The following is a 14,409-nucleotide window of genomic DNA, read 5'->3' as shown; positions in this document are numbered from 1 at the left end:
AGCCTCTTGACCTTATCAGTTTAGTATCACGTCGTTTAGATTTCTATGAATCCACCTCTCAGGCGTAAATCGAAGTGCATTCTTGCACTGTTTATTTTTATGATTTGACTTGTATTATAGTCTACGTTTAGTTACCACCGCAATTAAATGGTGTTTTTGTAACGCACGACGTCCGTGCCTTTCTGTTAAATTAGTTTGATTTTAATAAAGGGTTATTTTGCACCCTTCTTCTGTGCTGGTATTTAATTCACGTCTGTGCGAGAATTCGCCAGGTTCATTGTAGAATCTAATTTAGTTTATGTGGAAGAATAGAGAAAGGTTTTACAACCTTACTTACGAATGGCTCTGTCGTGCTTAAAAAGAAAATCTCGAAGTCATGTTAATTTGATATTTCATAAAGCACTTGAGAGCTCTTCATTTCAACGGAATGGCATATGATTTGCTATTAAAAATATGCCAATCATTTATGAGACTTCTTGGAAGTAACTGTCATCGTAGCAGGACATGATTTATCGTAGCTGCTCAAAATCATTTGAAAGCATAGAATGGGAACATTCAGGTTTCCACAAACTAGGAAGAAGAAAGTCATCTCGCTGCTAATAACTTTGTTTTAGCAGCAGAAAGGAATGATACCGGTCAATTTTTGTGAAAAGAGAACAACAATTAATGAAGCTGCGTAACAGAGTAAGGAATTATGTTGTCGTCAGGCACCAGTCATTTAAATTATTTATTAAGCATGTATTGTTTCCTTTTGACAAATTTTGTAGCTCATTTTTGCTCTTAGATTAAGGGATTTTGTAACATTCTATAAAGGAGATTCTGAATATCCGGATCTGGCGGTTTTTGCCGCCAGTTCCAAAAGTTTTGCATTTTTGTAATTGCCAAGCGCCATGTATCTACTCACAGTTTTAAAAGAATTTAAGATTACTAAAAAAGTGACACTTTACAACTTAAGACATCGAAAACCTTTTCTTAGGCAAATGCCTCAAGCTAAAGCGGTTAATTAAATGTAAAACTAAAGTGTCTGTCACAAAACACAATTGTGTAGCGTCTTATATGCAAATAAATTTTATTCTCTTAAGCAAAGATCTTCGTAAATTTACATTAAGGGGGCATTACGTGTACTGTTTAAATTGTAAATCTCTTCGCTGCAAGTAATTCACACAAATCATTTGAATCACCTTATGCACATCAGTTGAGTTTATATATACTGACATACTAATATATTTTCACATGAAAATTTTTGAAAATATATCTAATTGAGTTTAATCTTCTATTTCTCAGCTGTTAACATTGATTCATTTATACAGCCAATGGAACTAACAATCATTTTGAAAATTGTGTTCAGTTTTATTAGCATATATTCTTTATTATTATGTAATACGCTTTACGTAATTCTGTGCAAATTTGGTATTTAAGGCTCATTCTCTCTAATAGAAAGGAATTCAAGAGAAATTTGTATGGAAACAAAAGCATATAAAATCAAGAAATATGTGTAATCTCTACCCTGAGTTATATGCAAGAGTTCACTTTTCAAAGCATGTGGAGAAGGTATTTCGAGAAGCAGTTTATAATGTACATGATATGTACGGATTAAACAGAGTCATCAACAGAATCATATTTTCTTCTGTAGAACTTCTCTTCTAGTATAAAAAGACAGAAATCACATAGAGCAAGATAAGACATATATCTAAGTTTTGATATGGTTTTATTGGACATTTATGCGAAACAGCTGAAGGCAAGCATTAAGATACAGATAGGCATTATCTCAGTGTCCAATTATTATCCATTCAGATCGTTTTCCTCGATATGTGTTTTCGCAGATACTTCAGACCTGAAATATAACATGCAGAATTAGGAATGCAGTTGTTCTTTGGAGTAAAGACAGGTTAATAGGCCATCATTTTACAATTAAAAAAATCATAAAGATTATCTTTCCCACTATTTAGTTTATGTTTCCCACTGCCATATTTTTTCTGGAGGAAAAGAATCAGTGTAATTCCGTCGATTTGCTATGAACTTCGGTATCAAAATAATGGATATACATTTCATGGTAAGTTATTATTTTCTTTAGCAAAAAATAGTATAATTTTGTACCAGTATTTTTTATTTATGCCGTTGATGAACGTTGGTTAATACTTATTCTCGCCAGTCTATGGGGGACCAGTCTGAAGCAACAAAATGAAGAGACTTTCCGAAGTATTCAACCTACTGCAATATTCACATGACATTAATTTATCTTCTTTCAGGATTATCCTGTCAACATAAGTATTGGCAATACTTAGGTCAACCAGGCCTACAGGTAATCCGAGTTTCTGTTTGAAATCACAGTGTCATCTAAATACGTTTATTCTCTAGAACAGTGTTTCCCAACCTTTTTTCCCTCGCGAACCAAAAGATAGGTCCGAAAAAATTTGACGAACTCCCTATGTAGTCGTTAATGACAGGTAAAAAAAAAGCAATACAATTTCATGGAATATATATCTTTCATATTGCAGAATAATTGATTTTATTAATCGTGAAACATTTAAATAAAACAATAATAAGACTAAAATGATGGCTATAAAAGTTGAAAACAAGATAAATTTAACAAACTGGTTCTTATGTTTTACATTTGGAAAAACTCTTAATGGAACATTTGTGGCTGTTCGATAGAACAAAGCAATTGAAAGTTAGGCTCAATATCTGACAATTTCAGTCTTAGATAAGATTCTGCATTTAAATTGTTTCTGTATTTATCTTTCAGATAAGTACATGTTGAAATTCCTTTCTCGCATAGATATGTTGTGCAAAATTGTAATAGAACTTCAATGGCTTTTTTGATAGAATAGGATATTCATTTTGTATACTGAGCCAGAAGTCAATTAAAGATTTATCTTTAAAAATTGCTTCTAGAGAACTGTCACAAGATAACTCTATGATTTTTTTTCCAGTATATTTGGAGAGGTTTCTGAACTTACATTTCCTTGAAATGGATTACGTATCCAGTTGTTTGAGATGGATATATTGCATCTGTTAGGAAAATAGTCATCGAAAGTTAATCGAAGATAGTTCAGATGTTCACACATACTCCTTTTAATGTTTTCGTCAAGTTTAATTGAATTTTCTGATAAAAAAGTGCTGACAGAATCGAAACATCCATACTCATTCATCTGCAGGCATTGAATTCAAAAATTGATCTTTTTCAACATAGCCTGAATTCTATCATGTACACTGAAAATGGTGACACCCTCGCCTTGTAAAGACATATTTAATTCATTTAGTTTACAAAAAATGTCAGCTAAATACGCAAGGTTTTGCAGCCAAAGCACATCGGATATACAAGGAGACAAATGAAACGGATTATCAATAAAAAATACTTGAACTTCAGACTTCAATTCAAACAAACGCGTCAAAACTTTACCACGGGAAAGCCATCTAACTTCTGTGTGAAGTAGTAAAGAAACGTGGAAACTTCCAAAATCCTCACAAAGCGTACGGAATAGATGGGAATTTGTAGCACGCGATTTTATAAAAATCACAATTTTCACAGCATCACTTAAAGTAGTAGATAACTCTGCAGGAATACGCTTACATACTAAAGCTTGTCTATGAATACAACAATGAGTCCATTGAATTTTCTCGTTGATATTCTTCACCCGTGCCATAAAACCAGAAAAATTTCCTGTCATTGATTTTGCACCATCTGTACACACACCCACATAATAAGACCAGCTTATTCCATTCTTTTCAAAATACCCATTGATCATATCGAAAATCACTTCTTCAGTTGTGTAAGTTTTCAAAGGTTTTGCAAATAGTACATCTTCTTGAACAATATTCGTAAAAAGATATCTAACGTAAACAAGTAAGACTGCGGCATTTGTTACATCCGTCGAGTCGTTAAGTTGAATTGCAAAATAATTCAATTTTATTCTTTTTAGAGGTTCGTTCTCCACACAATTAGTCAAGTCATTAATTCTACGCGACACCGTGTTTTTTGATAAGGGAACTAGCTCAATTTTCTTTGCTGCCTTTTCCCCAAGCATACATTTGATGATATCTTTCTCACATGGGCCAATTAAATTTTCTGCTATTGTATGCGCTTGTTCAGATCTTGCAATTCTATAACTTACTCGAAATGATGCTTCAAGGGCCATTTTACTATCTTCGTTTGAACTCAAGAAAGAAGAAAGGCTACACTTTTTGATATCTGCTAATTTTCTTTTGAAATATTCAAGAGGTTTATCTTTGTGTGCCGGATGTTTTGTTTCAATATGTCTACGAAGAAGTGATGGTTTTAAACTGCTGTTGGCAAGAACTTCGTTACATATAACACAAAGCGGTTTAGGTTCCGACTCATCCTCAGTAAAATGAAAACCCAATGGTAGATAGTCGCTGTCATATTTTCGCTTTTTCCCTTTTCTGTCATCATTTCCTTTGTTTCTCGTCTGGTGAAACGATACCTCACTACAGCTTTCAGTACTATCATCTCGATTATCATGCCTCGTATCTAAACGACCCGTTTTTAATAATGAAAATAAGCTATAATGATAATTAAATTAATAATTATTAAATCATTTACACGAGAACTTTACAGTCACAGTATCACTATCACTCAAGCTTTACAAGTGGTAAGTCTATGTATGAACGTCGACAGACAGACAAACAAAATAGACAGTTAATACAACACTACTCTCCCATTTCTCGATTGTGAACAAGTATCTAATTCTAAAATCTGTAGTAAACTGCCTTAATTTGATATTTATTTCCAATTGTATTGTAAAAAAAATATTACATAGAAGGGAAAACTGCTGCAATGATTTTAAATATAAAGCAGAACATGATACTAATCACATTGATAAAATGTTTTAAATATAAATAAATGTTTGCAATAAAAAGAGAATAGTATTTGATTACTTGAATAAGAGGAATAAATTATAATGTATAAAATTGTTGATATAATTTGATATTGATGAAGTAATTTTGAAAAACAAATAAGGAAAAAAGAAATGAAAATATTGAAATTTATTATAGATTTCTTAACAAACAGGCAGCGAACAATCTGTTTTACAATGGGTGTTTTCTTTAATTTTTGTGTTTTTTTTTTTTTTTTGTTTTTGTTTTTGATTTTAATGGTGTTTCAAAAAATCCGCCATTACAATATTATTTTCGCCAACACCCTCTGAAAACACTGCGAACGCCCAGGGGTTCGCGAACCACCGGTTGGGAATCACTGCTCTAGAACATTTTCAGTCGTATGTTTGTTTCATTAAATCAAATCGTTCTAGAACTGTGATAGTCCAAACACTATTTTTATGTGTTCCGCCTAAAGGCACTACACGGAAGGGAGAGATGCCTTTGTAAAGGACGTTATAGGGGACACTGGCTCTTATTAACACGTTACACATGAAGAAACCACGAAAACGCCCATGCAGCCAGCCCGTTCGATTCTCGGACCGAACTACCAGTGTTCAAGGACTTAGACCGTTCGGCCTTAGACAAAAACACTAAAAAAATTCCTTCTGTCATCTGGCATCAAAACTCCTCAATTAAAAGCAGAACTATGTGACCCATTTAGAGACCTTTGCGGTATATTCTGATATAATACAGAAGTCTGTAAATTAATTTACCGAGTTCATTATACTCAGATTATTTATAAAATGCTCTTTAAATTAATAATGTCATGCTTCTCACGAAAATTCAGAGTAAAAATATTAAAAGATATGCAGATATATTATCTCTGATGAAAATTATGATTATATATTATCAGGTTTAAGAGAAATATTTTGCATAAACATATTCTGCTAAAACGTATAGATAAACAGATCATTATCAATTTATGCTTCTAAAATGGCCTGGGGACGTGATTAATGGTATTATACATCGTATTTCCAAATATATTTGATATTATATATGCTAAGAAGACTACAGATATACAGAGACATAAGAAGTAAGATTTACATCAATATAAATCTTCCATTCTGTGTCATAATTTTACGAATTAACTTAAATGGAGCAGAATACAGGCCAATAATCTCATGAATCATATCAAACCAAAAATTTCAGACTACAAACAAAATACAAATGTGGACATAGTGATTTCCTCTTTCTTCTGTGTGTAAAAGCCATAAATAATATTTCAGTGACTTCGAGCCAAACTACGAACGCGTGCATGCATATATTTTGAAGCAATGGAAACGTTAACTCGAATCGCGGACATAGGCAGTATACGCTCTTGTCTCATGATAGGCATTTGACATTAAATCACCGTTTCAAAAGACGTAGTTTATTTTTTTAGATGTCCTTAGAAATAAAAAATGAGTGAGAAGTATATTTAGATTTTTCGATTTCATAGATTATATTCGACCTAACGCATTCATTGTACTGATGTAGCATTCATTGTACATCGAATGTTTTCCATTTACATTTGAGATGCAGAAATGTTCCAGAGCAAAACCAGTTTTCCGAAGAAAATTAGTTAAAAATGCCTGTAGAGTGTCCTATGAAAAATTGGATATGTGATAATTATTCAGGACATTTTTGTTAAATTGCAAAGGATTGACTTACTATTATTCCTTTTGTCAATACCAATCATGGCACAATCTATTCAAGGAAATATGAGGACTAATTATTTAGACGAAAGTAAGTGCTAGAGACTGTTAAAAATTATATTTTTAGCCCAAAGGGACGTTAAATCAGCAGGGCTTTTACTCTGGAAACGGCATTTTGCGTTGAACCATTAAAAGCGGTGAATCATTTTTCAAAATGTTGCCACCAAATATTATCGCCCTGTATTATATTTAAAGAAATTAAATAATGAAGAATATACGTGAATGTTTATGTGTTTGTCTCATTGTGGAAAAACAACGGTACCCAGAGTCATCGGATTCTGAATACTGTAGTCCTCTCCCCAAATGTGACACCTGGAAGCCCGAATTTTGGATTTTTAATTTATTTTGTTATCTTTTTAATATTTTATAAAATTTTAACGAATTTCTGATTAAAATGTTCAATGATTTCAAAGTGAAACACCGTGCAAAATTTTACGGAATAAAACACGTTTACCTCCAGCGCTCGAGACTGTCCGGCGGAAGTTCTAAAGATATACTGTTTTTAAATATCTTTAGCCCAAAGGGGCGTTAGCCCAAATGCTCTCGAAACCTGCTTATGTGTGTAAATGATAAAAAATGCTCCTTTGGGCGTAATATAAACCCTGAAAGCTTTCAGATTTTTTATTATTATTTGTCAAATACATATTTGAATTCATATTTGAAAGAAGTGGTATATATTATTTACATAAGCTCGGCAGAATGAATTGTGCCTCTTGATTCAGTTTGATATCGTGAAAACAGAAAATTTATTAATTTTAAAACACATCGTCAGCACCAAGTAGAAAAGAAAATACGAATCAAAGCTCATACATAAAGCATCGTATCTTGTGCTAAAAGTTTTAAGATTTTTGTGAAAACATTGATTAGCATATCGAGCTTGCCTTTATTCCGCATCAGCATGAATTCTTTGGAACAAGCCTCTTATGTTATTGTGAAGATTGATGGGTTTTGTTCTAGAATGATGAATCGCTCTTTCACTGAGTGTTGCGAGCTCTTCTATTGTCATTCCAAAATACAGTTCGTTTGTCCCTTTTCTTGGATACCTATTCTATAATAGCAAACGTATAAGAATTCTTTTTAAATACTTTTTAAATAATATAGACAGTACCTTAATACATTATACTCAACTTATGGGATTTTGATCTTAGTTTGATCTATGCTTATGCGATTTTGATCTCAGTGATTCTTTATCAAATTTTAGATATAGCTATATATAATAAATTTTAGACTAGCTGATATATATACACAAATTGTTGTAGGATATTTTTTGCAGTACATTGTTTTAGCATTTAAGATTTATCCAGTACTTTGTAAAGTTAGATTTAGTCCCATGAACAGGCTTTGTACTGAATTTGAACGGAACTGAAACTGATATATAAAGTATCCTTTAAGAGTTTTATGATATCAGTTTTTTTTTTTCGATATAGCCAAATAAAAAAGGGGGAAACGCTTTATTCAGTTTTATTCAGTTTCTTTGTCAAGAGAATTTGTTGGCTGTCGCAATATATGATCTAATAGTGTTCAAACAACCTTTCAGTATTAAACGTAGTATTTCTGTGAAAGGTTCTTTTAATTGGTGATTTTGGCGAATATGTACAGATTTAATTTTGTATTAGCATCGAAGCCATAAAGCGTAGTTTTGTATTCCCTTATTTGCATATTTTGTCTCACAGAGTTGCTGATTTATGTTATCCAAACTCCATGTTTGCTAATTATTAATGCATCATCAAGAAAGAAAGATTAAAATAAAACTATCGTCATTTCAGCTCATGATTCATATGAATAGTGTCTTTAACCATTAAATAAAATCGTCTAGAAACATTACCACAAGATTTCCATAAAAAAGTGCATACTTTCGTGCTACATTCATAAGACAGGTAGTAAGATGGTAATTAGTAATTTACCTTTATTTAACAATAACTGAAATTTAAAAATTTGTGAAAATCCGATGCTTTTGTGAGACAAAGCACTTGTGAATGCTTGGCAACACAAAGCTTTAAATGCATTATATAAGATATTAAACAAAGAAAACAATAGTAATTATGTCCAAAGCAGGATAACTTGAAGAGTTGTGGAGTGATACAATGGCCACTGCTTGTGATATCTTCTTTATGAACACTGTAATGTTAGGTAGAGTTATGTAGACTTCAGAGTTAACTCTAACTGTTGTTCAATTGGGTTAGCTCATAATAAACACACTAATAATCACTTTATTATAGCCTTGGAATTAAATTTCTTAATATAATTATTTATATATCTATTTATATATATCTATATCTATATTTGTCTATCTCTGTCTATAGAAGGAGAGATAGACAAAAAGAAAGAAATTTAGAACCAATTTCACAAAGACTCAAAAGAAGTGAAATTCAATACGAATGAATTTCAAAATACCCTATAAATTTGTAAAATAAGAATAAGAAATACTAAAACTTAAAAATTACAAAAAACCAGAAACATACAAAAATTAGAAAAAATACAAAAAAGAGGAATTTATTCAAATCTGATATAACGTTATGAAAAGGAGGCTACATCAAACTCAACTGCAATCCCCATTCCACTTGAAAACCACTGCGTTTCCGTATCCAAAAAAATAGCTGATGAACAATTCCAAAGTATTTAATTATAAGAGTATTATTTAATCCGAAAATTTTGATGTATTATTTTTTTATCATTTTTGTATTTCTTTTCTCTGTACTTCTACTATTTTAATGAATATTAGTTGAATTTTACATATTATAGAGAGCCTTGATGATAAACATGACTACAACTCATGAAGTTAAACTAGGATTGGTTTATTTACATTAGAATGAGAATAAAATAAATGAGAATAAAAGTAAAAAGAATGGTTGTCAAAACATTTTGTGCACGTCCGTCCTCACGATCGTTCACACCGTGTCTGACCACACCTTAATCTGGATGGGGCTTTTTTCATAACCTTAGTTACATTTATAGTTCCCACAATATTTATGGGGAAATTTGAATTTTATTGGTTTTTAGTTTCCTTTCTTTCATGTCTTGTGGATTTGGTTCTAAATTTCTTTGTTTTTCTCTATTTGTGATTAATTTTCAGCAGCATTTTCGCGAGAAAGGTATTGAGATATTTTGTTAAAAATAATATATATATGCAATGATATAATTTATTTCCTTGCAGTAATTTGATATTAGATGAGAGCTTGATTAGATAAGCTATTATTTTGCAATCGCGAGTGGATTGAGGTTAAATCACTGAAAATGTTAATTACGTAGCAGATGATGTGGAGAACTTTTGAAGAATCGCAAAATCACTTGGTAATCCAAATATATCTTTATTACATGTTGATTACTCTATGGCATGGCGCATCAGAATGGGCCCAATCTGCTCCCCCACAATTTTGATGATGCATTACATTTTGAACAGAAACAGCAAAGCACACGTCGTTTAGATAGCAAGCGTAGGCAGAGAAAGATGGAGGATACTTGGATTGCAATGGTATTTATAGCTAAATACTTCATCAATCTGATTTGCAAAACTTATAGGCAACGCAGAAGTTTAAGATGACATAATGCAGAATTACTTTTGAGCTATGACGCTGTTTCGGGAACGTTATAACGAGAGAGGAAGTACCCAAATTCTAAATGAACAGTTAAGAGCCTTTTTTAAATTATAATTTTGATTTGCATATTTTTATCTTACATATATGATAAAAAGCCGAAAAAAGCGTATAAATGGTGATCCATAATGAATAGAAAACTGGCAGTTGAGGTAGATAAAATATTTAATTTTATTTCAGCAAATATGTTGCGGCAACAAACAACTTGGCACATTATTTGTGCCTATTTAAAAAAGTTCTTTTTTATAAATTTGCAGTAAGAAAGAAGCAGCAGACAGCAGACCAGCTAGGCCAAAGAGTAGCCAGCCAGTGCGCTCTTTTCGAAGTGAAATTTTAATTCAGATTGAGTTAGTTTTGGTTCTCAATGCATTTTGATTGGATAATTAATACTGCTGTAAAATTATTATTGGCTGTTTGAGTTTTAATTCCATTTTCATCATCAGAATTACGGCGGAGTCATAAGAAATGGATTAGTCTCAAAATGACGGAGTGAAAAGCGAAATGACCATCCTTAGAATACAGAAGTGAAATTAATTCGTTCTGCTAATTTAATCTTTTACATACTTTTCTTTTTTCTTACATATTCCCCTCGCAACATGTTTACTTGGTATTTTAATCTTGCTTATTCAAGAGAATTTATTTTTTTAAATACTGTTGCGATAAGAAGAGAGCACAGCGAAATAGCGTCCAAGCAGTAGAGATGTTCAATCTAAAAGTGCGCATTTATCCAATATGGAAGATCGCCAAGAGGAAAATTTTAATTAAGGTCAGAAAGGTTTTGGTTCTCAAAATGTTGAGTTTATTGTCCGAATTATCCACGTTATCAGCATTGCGCGGGCCATGCAAGATGCATTCATCTAGAAATCACGCAATCTAAAGATATTATTAGGCTTTCAAAATAGAGAGGGAGAATTAATTGGGTTACCGTTAGTTTAAATTTTAATTTTGATTTACATATTTTTATCTTACATATATATATTATGCATATATAAATAATTAGTTTTACATAATCGTCTCTACCCGCTAGGGAAAGGTAAATAGTAATTAATGAGGGCCGACTTCGAGTTTCAGGAAGTCAAGTATTATTTTCTCCAACACATTAGGTAACAGTCCTGAACAGTCTCTGGAACATTGCCCACAGTTGTCACATATTTTATCGCACATAGTCGCAATCCCTATAGAATTTTACGAATCGGAAAGAAGAGGACACTCCGAATAAACTCTTGGAATGAGAGATTGTAGATAGAAAATTCCACACTGGACATATCAGTCAGATGCCGCATTTAATATCACGAAGACTCTGTGGAAACAGTCACCCTTCAAATATAAGTAACCTTGATCACTTCGTTACCTTCGGATAGAGACCTCTACCTCTGAGTGTTTTAAAATGTCTGCAAAGTGGAACATTTCTTCAGCGTCAGACAGGAGACATTACCTCTCAGTCTTTTCTTAAACGTCTGTAAAATCGGAACTCTTCCTTACTGGTTGACAGGTCAATCGAATTCATTTCATGTCCAATAAAATTTCATCATATTTCGAATTTTTTAAATTCATCACAACATTACTCTAGTTGCTTTTTACATTCTAACACAGCTTTATTACTTTTTATTCGCAATACTTTCTTAATTTTTTCCTTTTCTTCTTCGTATTTCTAAAATCTGAAGCTAAACACTTAAAATTTCGCTTTCCTTCTTCTTCTTCCCTCTTCCTAAAAAAAAAAGCTGCTTTCTCAAACAATATCTTTCCTATATAAGTCTTGAACTAACTAGTAATTAAAAGCCCTCTTCCTATACAACTACGCCTCACTTGATCTTAATCGGAGAAATTTAGTCACCTTACAACTGGTTTTAAACCAGTTACAGCCATGGAACTATTAAAATTTTGCACCACACGTTATTTTTTATATCTCGTCCCAAGAAAATAGAGAATTTTTCTATATTCACGCATTGGGAACCCTGCATTCAACAAAACATCTGTAAAGAAAATAAGAGACCTAATAGGCATCCAGTCTACCTTTTGTTTCCTTTACAGTCACGGGCCATTTAACAATAATATTGCGTCATACCATGTCTTTTTTTGTCTAAGCTACCAATATCGCTGACGTCCTAAACAAATTTAATTGCAATATATTTCTACTTTCTCTCGTTTAGTTCATCTGCCTATATTAACAATCGAACGTAACTCTGAAGCCTCCTTTCAAAGGTTCCAAGTCCATTTCTATTGAGCCAGTAATCCGAGGGTCGAAAGCGCGTTATTTGTTATGACAAGGGAGGGCATTCTCATTCCCATATTCATAATCTCATTGCCTAACTTTTTTCCGTCGTCTGTAATTTGACGCTCATACCTCTGTTTCTCAACTTGCCTGTCAAGGAATTGAACAAGAGTTAGCCTACATAACAATACTTCTTTATGAACTTTATTATGAGCTTCATCCCTTTCCAATTATTAAAGCATGTCTGCTATGTTATCGTCATGCCATGATTTCTAGGTACTTTATTTTTTACGACGATATTTTCGACGATGATTTTTAAATTGCGAAATTTTTGAATCGCTTTAATTTAGACGACGATATTTTGTACCACGATGTTTCAGAATTGCGATGTTTTCTCTTTGCTTTATTTTCTTCCATGATGTTTTGTACCACGACGTTTTCTTCTTGCGTTGTTTTCTCCGCGACGTTTTGTTCGCGATGTTTTCGGTGGACACCCAGCGAAACAAAGGTAAAGCCTGGCAGTAAGCTCAAATAACATGCAACTTTCCTATGACAAAATATTCTACAGCGCCCATAAGTGGAAGCAGGCTATCGGGTAGATATTCTTCAAACAGCTGGCAAACCATAAAAAAAATATAATTAGTGTACAGAAAAAAATATTTTTATGTATTAAAAATAAATAAATTAGCATATATCACAGTGATCATGTATAAAAAATAATAAATTAGTGTATATATAGCGGCAATGCGAGACTGTATATCTTTTTCATGATCGGGTTATATTTGATTTCAACGCTAGAATAACTTATACAAACCATCTTTGGCTTTTAGTAAAAGAATATTTGTAATTTACGTAACATGCATTGCAGAAATTATACTTTTTGGCTATCAGAAAACTAAAATTACGATACAAATTGAACTTTAGAATTAAATAAAATTAAACTTAAAATTATAACAATATTTAAACTTTAAATAAAAATGTTAAATTACGATAAAAAAATTATACAGTAAAGTACTATTTGTTTATATAAGCACATTAATACATTTATACCTTAAGTCCTTTATACATTAATATAATTAATATAACTTTATTTATAGTATTTTTCTTGAGAATATATGCATTTTATTATTATCATCAAAATTTAATGAAATATTTATTTTTTTTTACTGGCTTAATTGATAATTAATCTATAAATGGGTGCCACATGCATGATTTCAAGAGCATCTCAAAATATGAGGGACACTTTCATTTGTCTGAACTTAACATTTGTCTTTGTCTGACCAACATTTGTCAGAACATTTGTCTGAACATATTTAGCAAAAGCAGTTTTGACTTTTGTTTTCTGGTTCTTACGTCTATGTCATACCATTTTATTTTAATATTTAATGCTCTTAAATCAATTTCTTTCAGGTGACTACGCTGTTTATGCCACAAAGTGTGCGTGGTATATTTTTCAAAAGTACCATTGTGAAAGAAATAATTTTGATGATAGGTGCAATTTGTTATGTAACGTGCATAGTGCATTTCATATAGAAGTTTGAAAAATATAGTGCATATTTTTAATCATTGTGTTGAAACAGTGCATACCTTTTCAGGCATACGTTTGGCGCCTGCTTTCCATGCAGAAGTAATAATGACGATTTTTCCGTTTCTGATTAATAATATTGCTTATCTTGCACTTATTAAATTTTAATACCATGCATTTAGAATGGTTTCAAATTACAAGGCATATTTTAAGAAGAAGGCATATTTCTCTTCGGATCATTAATTTTTAAAACCTATCCTTCAATACACAGCTTGTTCACATGCGACCGTTTTGAAAGAGTAATAAATTTAAAAGTAGCAGACGCTATTCCTGATTTCAAGTAAAAAGTTGTTGCCGTACATTTTTAATCCGAATCATTTGCTAATTTCATTATAATTTCAAAATGTTATTTCTATACATCTGTACATATTTATGTATTTAATGGGTACTTGCCTATGTCACATGTCTTCATTAATTTTAATCTGC

At 31.9% G+C, this 14,409-nt stretch overlaps 2 protein-coding genes across 5 annotated transcripts in view; one reads left to right on the top strand and one right to left on the bottom strand.

The window, feature by feature from the left end:
* The window catches only part of LOC118181845 (uncharacterized), a 430,621-nt gene that overhangs the window by 64,499 nt on the left and 351,713 nt on the right, over positions 1–14,409 (top strand). The gene's annotated exons all lie outside the window — the stretch shown is intronic.
* LOC146996788 (zinc finger BED domain-containing protein 5-like) overlaps positions 3,168–14,409 on the bottom strand; it is a 37,731-nt gene continuing 26,489 nt past the window's right edge. Inside the window, exon 3 of the mRNA XM_085819667.1 lies at positions 3,168–4,524. Within this exon, the coding sequence (XP_085675793.1) occupies positions 3,168–4,524 (1,357 nt within the window). The remainder of the gene's footprint in view (positions 4,525–14,409) is intronic.

This window comes from Stegodyphus dumicola, chromosome 6 (assembly GCF_044657685.1).
Source record: "Stegodyphus dumicola isolate Sdum_Otavi_A_Nest chromosome 6, ASM4465768v1".
Lineage (NCBI taxonomy): Eukaryota > Metazoa > Arthropoda > Arachnida > Araneae > Eresidae > Stegodyphus > Stegodyphus dumicola.
The sequence above is the reverse complement of the archived record's forward strand: the minus strand, read 5'-3'. Positions and strand labels throughout refer to the sequence as shown.